Below are 13,636 nucleotides of genomic sequence, written 5' to 3'. Positions count from 1 at the left end.
TTTGGGCGGAGGAAGAAGAGTCCCGAGAACCTTCCTCCTTCAAGGCTAACCCCGGAGGAGAACGATCTCTCTTGGAATTCTTCTTACGCCGACGGCCAAACCTCTTCCACTGGGAGGCAGACCACTCCCTGCACTCACGGCACATGTTCTCCTGGTCACACCGTCGGCCCCGACATTGAGGGCAGAGGGTGTGCGGATCCGTATTTACGTCCGGCATGAAAGTCCCACAAGGACGACCGGCAACTCCAGGGCATGTACGCATTGTAAAGAAATAACTGAAGGTCAACTTCCAACCAACACACACGCAGAAAAGAAAAAGCAGAATATTAAAGGCTGTCACGAGGGCGATGAGCAGACACGTCTGGTCACCGCCGAGCCAAAAGTGAAGTGAAGCAAGTCAACGGTGTGAGGAGGGGGGAGGGGTAGCAAGCTACCCTTCCCCACCCCCCGCTAACTAGCGCGGGGGTAATTAACCCTCGTTAAAACTATTGGCTCGTCATTTCAGCTGCGCTAAAAGGTAAACCCTCTGTAAATAGCGTGGTTTGTATTTCGGTTACGGAACCAACCCATATTAAATAGCGTGGTTTGTATTTCAGTTACGAAACAAATTATCCTTTCAAGTACGCTAAAATTAAAATTACTCTCTACCAACATAACATATTAGCTGGGCAAATCCCTCAGTTGATACACAAGATGATTAAGAGGTTATAAACTTCTGTAAAATACATCTGTACACCGGTCAGCTAGCTAGAAAAAGAAAGCCTGGAGATACTTCTCAATCATTATTCTATGCTACACAAAATTTACTTTGTCAAAAGGGAATGGTAAACATTGATAGTCCTTCTACGAACATCATGCTAAAATATATAAACTATACAGAAATGGTGTGAAAAAAAAAAAATTATTTACTCATGTTCGTATTACCTTACCTTGCACTAAACAGAGATCTCTCAATTAACTTCACAGGAACTGTACAAGCCTTCAAATGCAACTCCAACATTGTCATTTGTACATAAGTTTGAAATGTGTGTGCCCAACGACATGGATCTTTGTACATTAAATCCTGGAAAATACAATCAATAACAAATCCTATTGAAAATGTAATTATACAATGATAACAATCTTATCGCTAATTATTCTCTATGTTATAGATTACAACTCTAAGATTGCCCAAGAGAAAATGCCCATTATTTTCTTGTCATTAAATAGGATGCTGTCTAAATCCATACTTGTCAGTGTGCAACTATTGACATATCTATGAGGTGTCCCACTAGTTCACGGACTATATCTATTGCGTGATTGGTTAACGTGAACATCAGTGTAACAGTACGGCATCTGTAAAGTAAACCTGAAGGGTAAACTCATTCAAAGCAAGGATTTGCAATGTGAAAACTATATGTAATACGGCAATAACAGAAGAAAAAAAAGAAATGACTGACAATTAATATGATAGTGTGAAGGAAAGAATAGTGTAAATATTACTTTATGGGAATACATTAAAATGTTGAAATAAAGGAGGAAAAGACTTAACTTGAGAAAATGAGAAATATTCACATGGGTATTGCATCAAGGAATACATACAAACAGTATTGGGAGTGTTAAGTCTCATAGTAAACTTGAATGTCGTGAGAAAAATGCACACATGAGTATTGCAACAACGAATACATACATAGGGTATTAGAGGGGTCAAATACTTGAATGTTGTGGGTAAAAATGGGGAGAGCTTATAAGAAAACGAGTAATCCTATTGGTCAAAATAAAGGGGGACAGGGTTTATGCACAGAAGTTCTAAAACTGGTTAACACAAATGTACAGTACATAAGAACGAACGGGAACGAATACAACCATTTCCTATAATGTCAACAAACAAATGAAAAATATACTAGTACACACACACACACACACACACACATATATATATATATATATATATAATATATATATATATATATATATATATTTCTGAAACTATTCATTTGCCACGGGAACGAGTGTCATATTCGAAGAGAGCGTAATTTTTTCTATAAGAAAAAGTAGTTTTTTCCCTAGGTTACACTACCCTGTAATACACTACAATAATACCCAGAAAAATATAGCACCATATAACACCCATTACCACTTTCTTCACATACACGCATGATATACAATATATACATACAAGCCTCAAAATTGACCAAGGCAAATGTTTGCTGCTCCTGATTTTATTTTATTTTAACCAAATACTGGCTGTAAGTTGCCTCATCTCCCATAAAGTTATATTCACGGCTTATACACACACACACACACACACATATATATATATATATATATATATATATATATATATGTATATATATATATATATATATATATATATATATATATATATATATATATATATATATATATATATATATATGGACATTGCAACTGTTTAAACTTTGTTTTATTGGTCTGTGGTAATACCATAGTTGTAATCACACTTACCAGAAGATTATATCCTCTAACATCCCTCCACTTTTCGACTGGCTCGTGTAAAACTTGAACATCGGTGAATTTGCTGAAGTGATTCAACAGCGTTGACTTTCCACTACCAATGTTGCCCTCAATGCTGACAGTGAAATTTGCCTTTGGTCCCTTGAGCATTGTGGTGAAATCCAACAACGGAAGGTTTATTTCTGTTAAAGTATTATAGCCACGTCCAAAGTCAAGAGTACCTGCGGAGATTAGATTGGGAGAATTGCAATTTGGCGGTGAGCTGGGCACTAACACTAAGCACAGAGAGATACGAGTACTTTGTCTTAAACCGGCAATTTGCCGCCGAAAATCAACATAAACAAATTCAATCCAACCAATAAGATTGACGGATTTGCCTCTTCAACGGCACCTCCTTAGTGTTCCTTATTCTTTTTTTTATCTTATTTTACCCACATGCATTTTCATTGGCATCACCTTTGTTTTTTCATCATTTTATTTCGTTTCCTTCCCTTTTTTCACATTTAGTACATATATTCTTTTCCTTTTCATGTTCTTTGCAATGAGGAACTTGAAAGATTACGTTAGACTAGTTCACAACCAATAGAAAAATATACATCACATTTCTTCAATTCATTCAAGTCAAAGCTTTCGGATTCCATGTCATAATTAATTAATGTATACAGCAATTCTATTATAAAACTAGTACATATCGGACTGAATAATATAACTTGTTTAATTATTTTCACAATTATAAAAAGTAGTAAACTATCCCACCATCATTGTTGTTTTCGGTAACTGATCTTATAAAAAGAAGAAGACGAAGAAAAAAAAACATTAGATCGCGGTTGGCCGTAAAGTTATAATTCTAACGCAAGGCAATGGCAATTCTTAAAAAAAGTGGTAACAATTTGTCACATACTATACCCACATGCAAAAGTAAAAGAATATTTTCTTCACAATTATACAAATGCCATAAATCCAGATACTGTATTGTTTAGGTTCATTTATGGAAAGCCCCATCCGTTTTCATATGTAAACAAGGGAATTATTAAGACTAAAAATGAAAGTTTCAATAAAAAAAAACCCACCCAATAAAACTGCTTCTGAGCTTTCCTTGCTAGATATAGGTTTTACACACTTTCTTACAAATAATTTGAGGCCTCATTAACAAGGGCTTTAAGATATTTCTAATAATCTAACAAGCAATCTAGTAAGCTTTTTAATAACTTATAATAACCTTATATGATTGGAGTAATAACACAGTGGTATTGTTCTTACATTCCTGTGCATTACCAATGTTGTATGAAACAATAATTAAAAAGGTTTACATAAAAGTTGAGCCCAAGTAATTATATATTTCGAGGATTTGAAATTTCCATCTAAGTTGAGGCACCCAAAACCGAAAGTTGACATTAAGTTACAATTGGCATAATATTTCTTTAGGTAATAGGCTGGTCAGGGCACCAGCAACCCGTTGAGATACTACTGCTAGAGAGTTATGGGGTCATTTGATTGGCCAAACAGTACTACATTGGATCCTTCAGTCGGGTTACAATTCATTTTCCCTTTGCCTACACATACACCAAATAGTCTGGCATAATATTTACACATTCTCCTTTGTCCTCATACAGATGACAACACTGAGATTACTAAACAATTATTCTTTGCTCAAGGGGTTAACTACTGCTCTGTAATTGTTCATCGGCTACTTTCCTCTTGGTAAAGGTAGAAGAGACTCTTTAGCTGTGGTAAGCAGCTCTTCTAGGAAAAGGACACTCCCAAATCAAATCATTATTCTCCAGTATTGGGTAGTGCCATAGCCTCTGTATCATGGTCTTCTATTGTCTTGGGTTAGAGTTCTCTTGCTTGAGGGTACACCCAGGCACACTATTCTGTCTTACTTCTCTTCCACTTGTTTAGTTAAGTTTTTATATTTTATATAGGAAATATTTATTTTCATGTTATTGTTCTTGAAATATATGTTTCATTGTTTCCTTTCCTAACTGGACTATTTTCCCTATTGGAACCCCTTCAGCTTTTCCAACTAGGGTTGTAGCTTAACAAGTAATAATAAATGATAATAATGACATACATTTTGGATGTTTATTATAGTACTAATGGCTCTCATCATAGCTTAATTGACTCCTAGAGCAATAAAGCCTCTCCCATGTTAGCATTTAACGAAGTTAGGTTATAATTTCTGTAATTATCATTGTTACATATGGTTTTACATTAATTTTCTGTTTTATTAATGGTAACAATTGAACAATATAATGTCATTAGCAATAATAAATATGTTATTAATCCAGAATTATTATTACTAGCCAAGCTACAACCTTAGTTGGAAAAGCAAGATGCTATAAGCCCAAGGGCTCCAACAGAGAAAAATAGGCAGTGAGGAAACAAGGAAATAAATAAACGATAGAGGAAGTAATGAAAAATTAAAATAAAATATTTTAAAAAACATTATCAACATTAAATCACAAATTATTAGTAATTTGTATTTTTCCTAACATACTTACCGAGAAACACTTTCATAGGAGATACCTGGAACCTCCTCTCAGACGACCAGAGTTTTGTGTAGTTTACCCTACTCCCATTTTCTGTAATGGTAGGCCTAGCGGAAGGATACGTGCCCAGAGGGCAAACCCGAGGAAGGCAACATGCGCGCTTGGGTCGTGATCTCCAGTAAGTTCTATGAAAGTAACAATACTAAAGATCAGTGAGGCACCCAGGGGAAGGAAGGGAGGGCCATAACCCGAAAGTGTTTCTCGGTAAGTATGTTAGGAAAAATACAAATTACTAATAATTTGTGATTTGTTCCAACACAGAGACTTACCTCGAAACACTTTCATAGGAGACTTACATTTTATGAGGTGGAAATGCCTCCTTGACAAGGACCCAAACAACAGGAAAGTAGGATAAACTACACAAAGAGCTCATTACCAGTGAAAAAAGTACTCACCCTACAGAATTCCTTGATGATGCGCTTGCTGAAGTATGGATATACGGGGGTTGTGCCGGTCTACTGGCTAAGACCATCCTCGGCGATAAAAAGTAAGAGAAGACAAGGGAGAAAATAGAAAAGATCACCTCTGTCTAATGGTTTTGATATTCACGATTGAACCTGGGGCTTGGGCTGTTAAATCGGTTAGAGCGCAGAGATGACTGGCCCAATGGAAAAACCATCTAAGGACTTCCTCGTACAATCCTTGAGGTAGTGAGACGTGAACGTCGACTGGGTAGACCAAGTGCTGCTCTAAGAACCTGAGCTACTGACATGTTCTTTTCAAAGGCTAGAGAGGTACTTAAACCTCTAACGTCATGTGCCCTGGGCTTTCCTGGAACTGAAAGTCCTGCCCTAGAATAAGCTTGAATGATGACTTGCCTGAGCCAAAAGGAAATGGTGTTTTTGGAAATCTTCTTTTTCGTCGGACCTGTAGAGACAAAAAGATTCTTTATACCCGGGCGGAGATTCGCCGTCCTCTTTAAATATTTCCTTATAACTCTGACAGGACACAATTTTAAGTCATCTAGATTATCTGATCTTGGAATTGCTGGGATAAAGAAACCCTCGAACCTAGGATCCCAAAAGGATGGGTTTTGGGTTTTGGCGACAAACGAGGGGACAAACTTAAAGGAGATATCTCTCCAACCCCTTGAGTGTTCTACCTCGTAGGACAATCCATGAATTTCACCTACTCTCTTCGCTGATGCCAAAGCTAACAAGAAGACTGTCTTAAGCGTAAGATTCCTGTCCACTATATCCTTCAAAGGTTCAAAGGGAGGCTTACTAAGCATGTCTAGAACTCTAGCCAGGTCCCATTGCGGAACCCTAGGAGACGAGGGAGGACAGGACTGCTCAAAACTCTTGATGAGCATCGAGATGTGTCTAGAACTCAGATCTATACCTTTCAGGAGAAAACCTTGTCCTAGGGCGGCTCGCACACCTTTTACTGCTGGAATCGACATGCCCAACTTATCCCTGAGGTGAACGAGAAAATCTGCAATGTCGGGTACTGATGCTTCTAAAGGCTTTATTTTCCTTGAAGCACACCATTTAATGAAAGCTGCCCATTTTGCTTGGTAGACTGCTGTAGAAGACTGTCTCAGGTAACGTGACATTCTAACAGCCGTCTTGGTCTAATACCCTTGTCTTTTCAAGAGGCGCTGAATAACCTCCAGGCGTAAAGACGAAGGGATTGAGGGTTCCCGTGGAACCTCAGAAAGTGTGGCTGCCTCAGGAGGTCTGGTCTGTCCGGAAGAGGCCACGGAGGGAGAATAGCCAGACCTTTTAGGTCTGCGAACCACTCTCTCTCCGGCCACCAAGGCACTACCAAAGTCATCTTTAGGTTGTTGGCTGTCCTTACTCTGTTGAGAACTTGCCTGATCAGTGTGAGAGGAGGAAAGGCGTACACGTCCAGATTGTCCCACTTGTGCTGAAAGGCGTCCTCCAATGCCGCCTTTGGGACTGGGACAGGAGAACAGAATACGGGGAGTTGCACGTTCAGCCTCGTCGCTAAGAGATCCATTATCGGAGAACCCCACCTTCGGATGATGAATCTTGCCACTTCGGGGTGAAGGGACCATTCTGTCCCCACTACTTGGCCCACTCTGCTGAGGCCGTCGGCTAGCACGTTTCTCTTTCCCGGAATGAATCTCGCCGACAGTCTAACTTGTTCCTCTTCTGCCCATTTCAGGACTTGCAAGGCAAGAACGCACAACTCCTTCGACTTCAACCCTCCTTCCTTCTTTATGTACGCCACTACTGTGGCATTGTCCGACATTAACGCCACTGACTTTCCTTTGAGAACTTGACTGAAGTGTAGACAGGCTTCCTGAACCGCTCTCATCTCCAGAACATTGATGTGGAGAGCCTTCTCTTTTTCCGTCCAACTGCCTCTCGCTGCTTTTCCCAGAGGGTGGGCTCCCCACCCTTCTTTTGACGCGTCTGTGAAGAGCAGAAGCTCTGGCAGTCCGGAGGACAGTGGCATCCCTTTCAGAGTGTTCGCTCGATCTTGCCACCACTCCAGGGACCGCTTGGTCTCCGGTAGAACTGGGACAATCACGTCAGGGGAACTTCTCTGATCCCACCGATCCTTTAAGTTCCACTGGATGCTCCTGAGCTTCTGCTTTCCTTGGGGAACCATCGTCTCTAAGGACACTAGGTGTCCTATCAACCTCTGCTAATCCTTTGTTCTTCTGGGTTGACCCTCCAGGAAGGGACGGAGAACTTGGTCCAGATTGGTCATCCTGTCTACTGATGGAAACGCCTTGACTAGTAAGGAATCCAGGACTATCCCCAAGTACGTCATCCTGTTGGTTGGGGACAGGTGAGACTTCTCCAGATTGATGGTGATGCCCCGAGTTTTGCAAAGATGAAGAAGCTCTGCGCCTTGTTGCTGCAAGACTTCCTTTGAGGAAGAAAGGAGTAACCAGTCGTCCAGGTACCGAAGTAGACGGATCTCCAGTTTGTGCGCCCAAACGGAGATCGTCGTAAAAATTCTTGTGAATACCTGAGGGGCTGTGGACAGTCCGAAGCACAGGGCTCTGAACTGCAAAATCTGGGCACCCCACTTCACCCAGAGAAACTTCCTGCTTGCTGGATGAATTGGGATTTGGAAATAGGCATCCTTGAGGTCTATGGATATCATGAAATCTCTTTCCCTCAAGGACGCCATGACCGTTCTTGGGGTGTCCATCTTGAATTGTGTTTTCCGAATGAATTTTTAGAGGGCTGACAGGTCTATCACTGGTCTCCATCCTCCCGTTGCCTTCTCTACCAGGAAGAGTTGACTGTAGAACCCTGGACCCGGAAGATGCACAATCTCCATTGCTCCCTTCTCCAACATTGTGGAGACTTCTTCCTCCAAGGTTGCTCTTTTCAAGGGGTCTTTAGGGGCCAACCACTCCGCCTGGCTTGCAGGAATCAAGGGAGGTGGATCTTCCAGAAAAGGGAGCCAGTAGCCCTCTTTCAAAACAGTTACCGTCCACGGTTCTGCTCCGTGGAGTTTCCAAGCTTGCCAAAATTGTGTGAGGCATCCCCCTATCTGAGGCTTGGGCAGGGGAGGGGGGCCTCTCACTCTACCTTCTGCGGGAGGAACGTCCTGAACTGAAGAGTAGGAATTCCTACAGGTGGAAGGGGCTGAATTAGTTCCCCTTCGGGGGGGATACGTTGACTGAGCCCACTGCGATGTCACAGGTTCTCTCCTTACTTGAGTTGGGGAAGGGCGAAAACTAGCAGGCGACTCGGATACAGGTCTCTTAAAAACCGGTCTCCTCGCCGATTGCGATTTCGGTAAGATGGCATCTTTCTTCCTAGCTAGTTTCTCCGCAACTTCTTCCACCTTCTTGATTGGGAAAAGACCTTCGTCCCAAACCGAAACGATCCGGAGCGATCTCGCTTCTCTGTCCGGGATTTTCCCGTTAAGGTTCTTCAAGACCGAGTCTCTTCTCCTCAAGACCCAGTTCGCGGATAATGCCAAGGCCTGGAACGTGAGAAACTTAAGGGCACGGCCGCCTGAACCGACCAACTCTTTCAGGGCTTTTCACTTGACAGGATCCAAAGACTCCATCGGGATCTGGGTACCAACTAAGGTAGTAGCCCACCAGTCCAACCATGAGGCGACATTCACGAGATCCTTGGACATCTCCTCAATCATGATGGACTTGGATTGTGTAAAGAAAATGAGTGTTGCCGCCGCCCTGTCTTCCGGGGCACTTTGTCCTAACACCTCTAGGACGTCCTCTAGCTTGCTAGTCCCATGTGGTCGTCCTTCTAAAGCATAGTACTTGCTTTGCGATTTTAAGCCCTGCAGCAGTTTGGCCGAACTGTGACCTTTTGAGGTGTCCCCATTGCGGGTGACCACCTTATCAATATGAGTGCGCCCCAACTTCACGTTTCTCGCCTCCGGAAGAGCCAGTGATGACTTCTTTTGGATGGGCTCCACCATGATTCTGTTAAGGACAGACGTCCAGCGATGGGGTGACGAATCTGCATGGGCACCTCCGCTCTGACGGGACCCGCGGCTAAGACCTTCCTCAACCACGTCCTCCGTCCGTCGATGGGGCGAATAACCTGCACGGGCACCTCCGCTCTGACAGGAACCGTGGCTAAGGCCTTCTGGAGAGACGGGCGCCTTTGTCACCTTAAGGGCCTTTGACGATGGAACGAGCTCCCCCGTGAAGGTGTTCGACGGAGGGAGTCGTCTACGTCGATCCGTCCCACAGGCTAACTCGTCGAGGCTGCCCGTCCTAGGAGGTGACTCCCTCCGCTGGGCGGATTGAGTCTCCTTGGATCGGGACTTATACCTACCAGACGAGGCCTTTCGGTCTGAGGCTAAAGCCGACTTGCGGCTATCGGAGGCCCTTCTAGGAGGACTGTCTCCTGTCAGCCTAACCACTGAGCTCGAGCCTGAAGACAGGTCTCTGAGCTTACTTTCGGGTACTAGGACCCATCGTTCCTGTGGAGACTCAGCTCTCCTGCACTTCTTCCGTGGGGTACGAGATCTCCTCCTTCTATACCTAGACTCCGACGGAGACCTAGAAAAGGACTGCCTCCTTCTGGAGCGATCCCTCTTCCTCCTACGTCTCCTGCGACGTTCTTCGTCCGACGACGCGGACGATTCATCTGCCGACGATTCAGACCTCCCGTGGAAACGGGTCCCAGCAACAGATGGAGCCTTGCTCAACACCTGCTGGGTTCCCGACGTCGACAGTTGAAGAAACTCCTCGGGAACTGCCGTCGAAGGTGCTGGAGTCGTAAAAGGACGATCTATAAAAGGGAAGCATCTGCTCAACTCTTCCTCCATCCTCATAGGGGACTTGCCTGGCGTTCTCGGAAGACTCAATCCCAGGGGATCCTCCTGCGGGGAATCCTCTCTATCCAGGGCGCCCTCCGCTGCAGAAGAGCCAGAAACATCCACCCACGAATCTGGCGAAGAAAAGGGCACATGTTTAGTCCACATGGGGTCCCTGGCCGAGACGCGCTCCACTTGCACAAGAGCAACGTCCCGCGGACCCCCACTACACATACCTTCAGGCTCCTGGTTCGCCTTTAAAACAGTAGATACCCCCGAAAAATGAATCTCCTGGGGAAGAAGCCCCGACTTCTTCCCCTTAACAGACTTACCTCGTCCCCTACTCTGGGTAGGGGAAGAAGAAGGAACTCTACTAGGACCCTCTCCAGCCGAAGTCGTAGGGGAAGAAACACTAGCCTTCCTGGGAGAACGCTTCGAGGACCTCTTCTTCTTGGTCCCGTACTTGATCCATTGGACCTCACTCCAGGCAGCACATTCCGGACACGTGTCCGGAAGAGAGCACACTTTACCCCTACACGAGGAACAAAGGGAGTGCGGATCTACATCGGGCTTCGATAAGAAAGCCCCACACAATTTCCCGGCCCTAGGCCCAGGACAACGGCGAGTATGCTCCATCGCACACAAACACCACAGCACTAGACACAGGCACGAAGCGGAAAAAGAATGAGAACACTAAGAAGCACAAGCGAACGCACAAAGGAATTAAAAGCCAAAGCACAAAGTTAAAGCACTAAGTACAAGGGAAAGCACAACAGACCATGCGGTAACCACGTGGCCACGAGACACAAAGGGTCGCACTGAGATCAGAGGAGCGTCGAGATGATATCACGACGCGACCAGAGAACTTACTGGAGATCACGACCCAAGCGCGCATGTGGCCTACCTCGGGTTTGCCCTCAGGGCACGTATCCTTCCGCTAGGCCTACCATTACAGAAAATGGGAGTAGGGTAAACTACACAAAACTCTGGTCGTCTGAGAGGAGGTTCCAGGTAACTCCTATGAAAGTGTTTTGAGGTAAGTCTCTGTGTTGGAATAACAGATAATTCATATATAACTAAAAAAAGAATTATGTTAGCCTGCTCAACATAAAAGCATTTACTGCAACTTTGAATTTTTCAAGTTCTACAGATTCAACTACCTGATTAGGAAGATGATTTCACAACTTGGTCACAGCTGGAATAAAACTTCTAAAAAACTGTGTAATATCGAATCTTATAATGGAGAAGGCCTGACTATTACAATTAATTACATACAACGTATTACAAACATGATGGATCTGTCTGGGAAGATCTGAATGTAAAGGATGGTCAGAAATATGAAAAATCTTATGCAATATGCATAATGAACTAATTGAACGATGGTGCCAGAGATTAATATTTAAATTAGGAATAAAAAATTTATTAGACGGTACAGTATTACATTACGAGATTTAAAAAATTATCAACATTGGAATTCACCAAAATACTTTCAAGTATGGATTACTGAAGTCGTTACAATTTTCTAAAACTTCCATCATAAAATACTCAAAAAGACGTCACTTGAACTAACAAAGACCTGATTTGGACAAAGGTTTCCACAGAAAAGGTTTTGTTGGAAGGTGGGGGTTGGGAAATATTAACCACCCCCTGTGCCAACTTTACATACATATGTGTTCGTGATTGGTTAACGGAAGAGCAACGGAGTCTAGAGAATAAACATGAATGAACCAGAATGGGAAACTTGTCCAGAGCAAGTATTTATGTGAAATCTGGGCGTGACAAGGTAATAACTAAATGTATAAAAGTAATATAGGAAGATAAATTGGAATGTATGATAAATGTTATTTTGATTATAAAATAAATTTTTGAATATACTTACCCGGTGATTATATAGCTGCAACTCTGTTGCTCGACAGACAACTCTACGGAAAAACTCGCCAGCGATCGCTACACAGGTTGCGGGTGTGCCCAACAGCGCCATCTGTCGACCAGATACCCAGCTCTCATGTAAACAAAGACTCAATTTTCTCCTTGTCCCACTGCGTCTCTATTGGGGAGGAAGGGAGGGTCATTTAATTTATAATCACCGGGTAAGTATATTCAAAAATTTATTTTATAATCAAAATAACATTTTTCAATATTTAACTTAGCCGGTGATTATATAGCTGATTCACACCCAGGATGGTGGGTAGAGACCAGTAATATATGTTTACACTTTTATGAGCTAAGAGTTTTTTATTTCATTTTAGAAGTTATCAAAATAACAAAAACAAAATAAATAGGTACCTGGTAAGGAAGTCGACTTGAACAATTACTCTGCCTTTTAAGTATGTCTTCCTTACGGAGCCTCGCGATCCTCTTAGGATGCTGATCGACCCCTAGGATCTGAAGTATCAAGGGTTGCAACCCATACAACAGGACCTCATCAAACCCCTAATCTAGGCGCTCTCAAAAATGACTTTGACCACCCGCCAAATCAACCAGGATGCGAAAGGCTTCTTAGCCTTCCGGACAACCCAAAAAACAACAATAAAAACATTTCAAGAGAAAGATTAAAAGGGTATGGAATTAGGGAATTGTAGTGGTTGAGCCCTCACCCACTACTGCACTCGCTGCTACGAATGGTCCCAGTGTGTAGCAGTCCTCGTAAAGAGACTGGACATCCTTTAGATAAAAAGACGCAAACACTGACTTGCTTCTCCAATAGGTTGCGTCCATTATACTTCGCAGAGATCTATTTTGCTTAAAGGCCACGGAAGTTGCGACAGCTCTAACTTCGTGTGTCCTCACCTTAAGCACTGCTTGGTCTTCCTCACTCAGATGTGAATGAGCTTCTCGTATTAACAGTCTGATAAAGTAGGATAAAGCATTCTTTGACATAGGCAAAGATGGTTTCTTAACTGAACACCATAAAGCTTCAGATTGGCCTCGTAAAGGTTTAGTTCGCTTTAAATAGAACTTAAGAGCTCTCACAGGGCATAAGACTCTTTCTAGTTCATTGCCTACAATATTCGATAAGCTGGGAATATCGAACGATTTCGGCCAAGGTCGAGAAGGCAGCTCATTTTTGGCTAGAAAACCAAGTTGTAGCGAACATGTAGCTTTTTCTGATGAAAATCCGATGTTCTTGCTGAAGGCATGAATCTCACTGACTCTTTTAGCTGTGGCTAAGCATACCAGGAAAAGTGTCTTTAAAGTGAGATCTTTCAGGGAGGCTGATTGTAGCGGCTCAAACCTGTCTGACATGAGGAATCTTAGTACCACGTCTAAATTCCAACCAGGTGTAACCAAACGACGCTCCTTCGTGGTCTCAAAAGACTTAAGGAGGTCCTGAAGATCTTTATTGTTGGAAAGATCTAAGCCTCTATGCCGAAAGACCG

At 43.0% G+C, this 13,636-nt stretch overlaps 1 protein-coding gene across 1 annotated transcript in view; it reads right to left on the bottom strand.

Annotated features, from left to right (window-relative positions):
- The window catches only part of LOC137625850 (deoxynucleoside kinase-like), a 44,956-nt gene that overhangs the window by 24,862 nt on the left and 6,458 nt on the right, over positions 1 to 13,636 (bottom strand). The window contains exons 2-3 of the mRNA XM_068356752.1: positions 2,467 to 2,696; positions 930 to 1,063 (exon numbers count right to left, since the gene is read on the bottom strand). Coding sequence (XP_068212853.1) covers positions 930 to 1,063; positions 2,467 to 2,696 — 364 coding nt within the window. The remainder of the gene's footprint in view (positions 1 to 929; positions 1,064 to 2,466; positions 2,697 to 13,636) is intronic.

This window comes from Palaemon carinicauda, chromosome 33 (assembly GCF_036898095.1).
Source record: "Palaemon carinicauda isolate YSFRI2023 chromosome 33, ASM3689809v2, whole genome shotgun sequence".
NCBI classification, from domain to species: domain Eukaryota; kingdom Metazoa; phylum Arthropoda; class Malacostraca; order Decapoda; family Palaemonidae; genus Palaemon; species Palaemon carinicauda.
The sequence above is the reverse complement of the archived record's forward strand: the minus strand, read 5'-3'. Positions and strand labels throughout refer to the sequence as shown.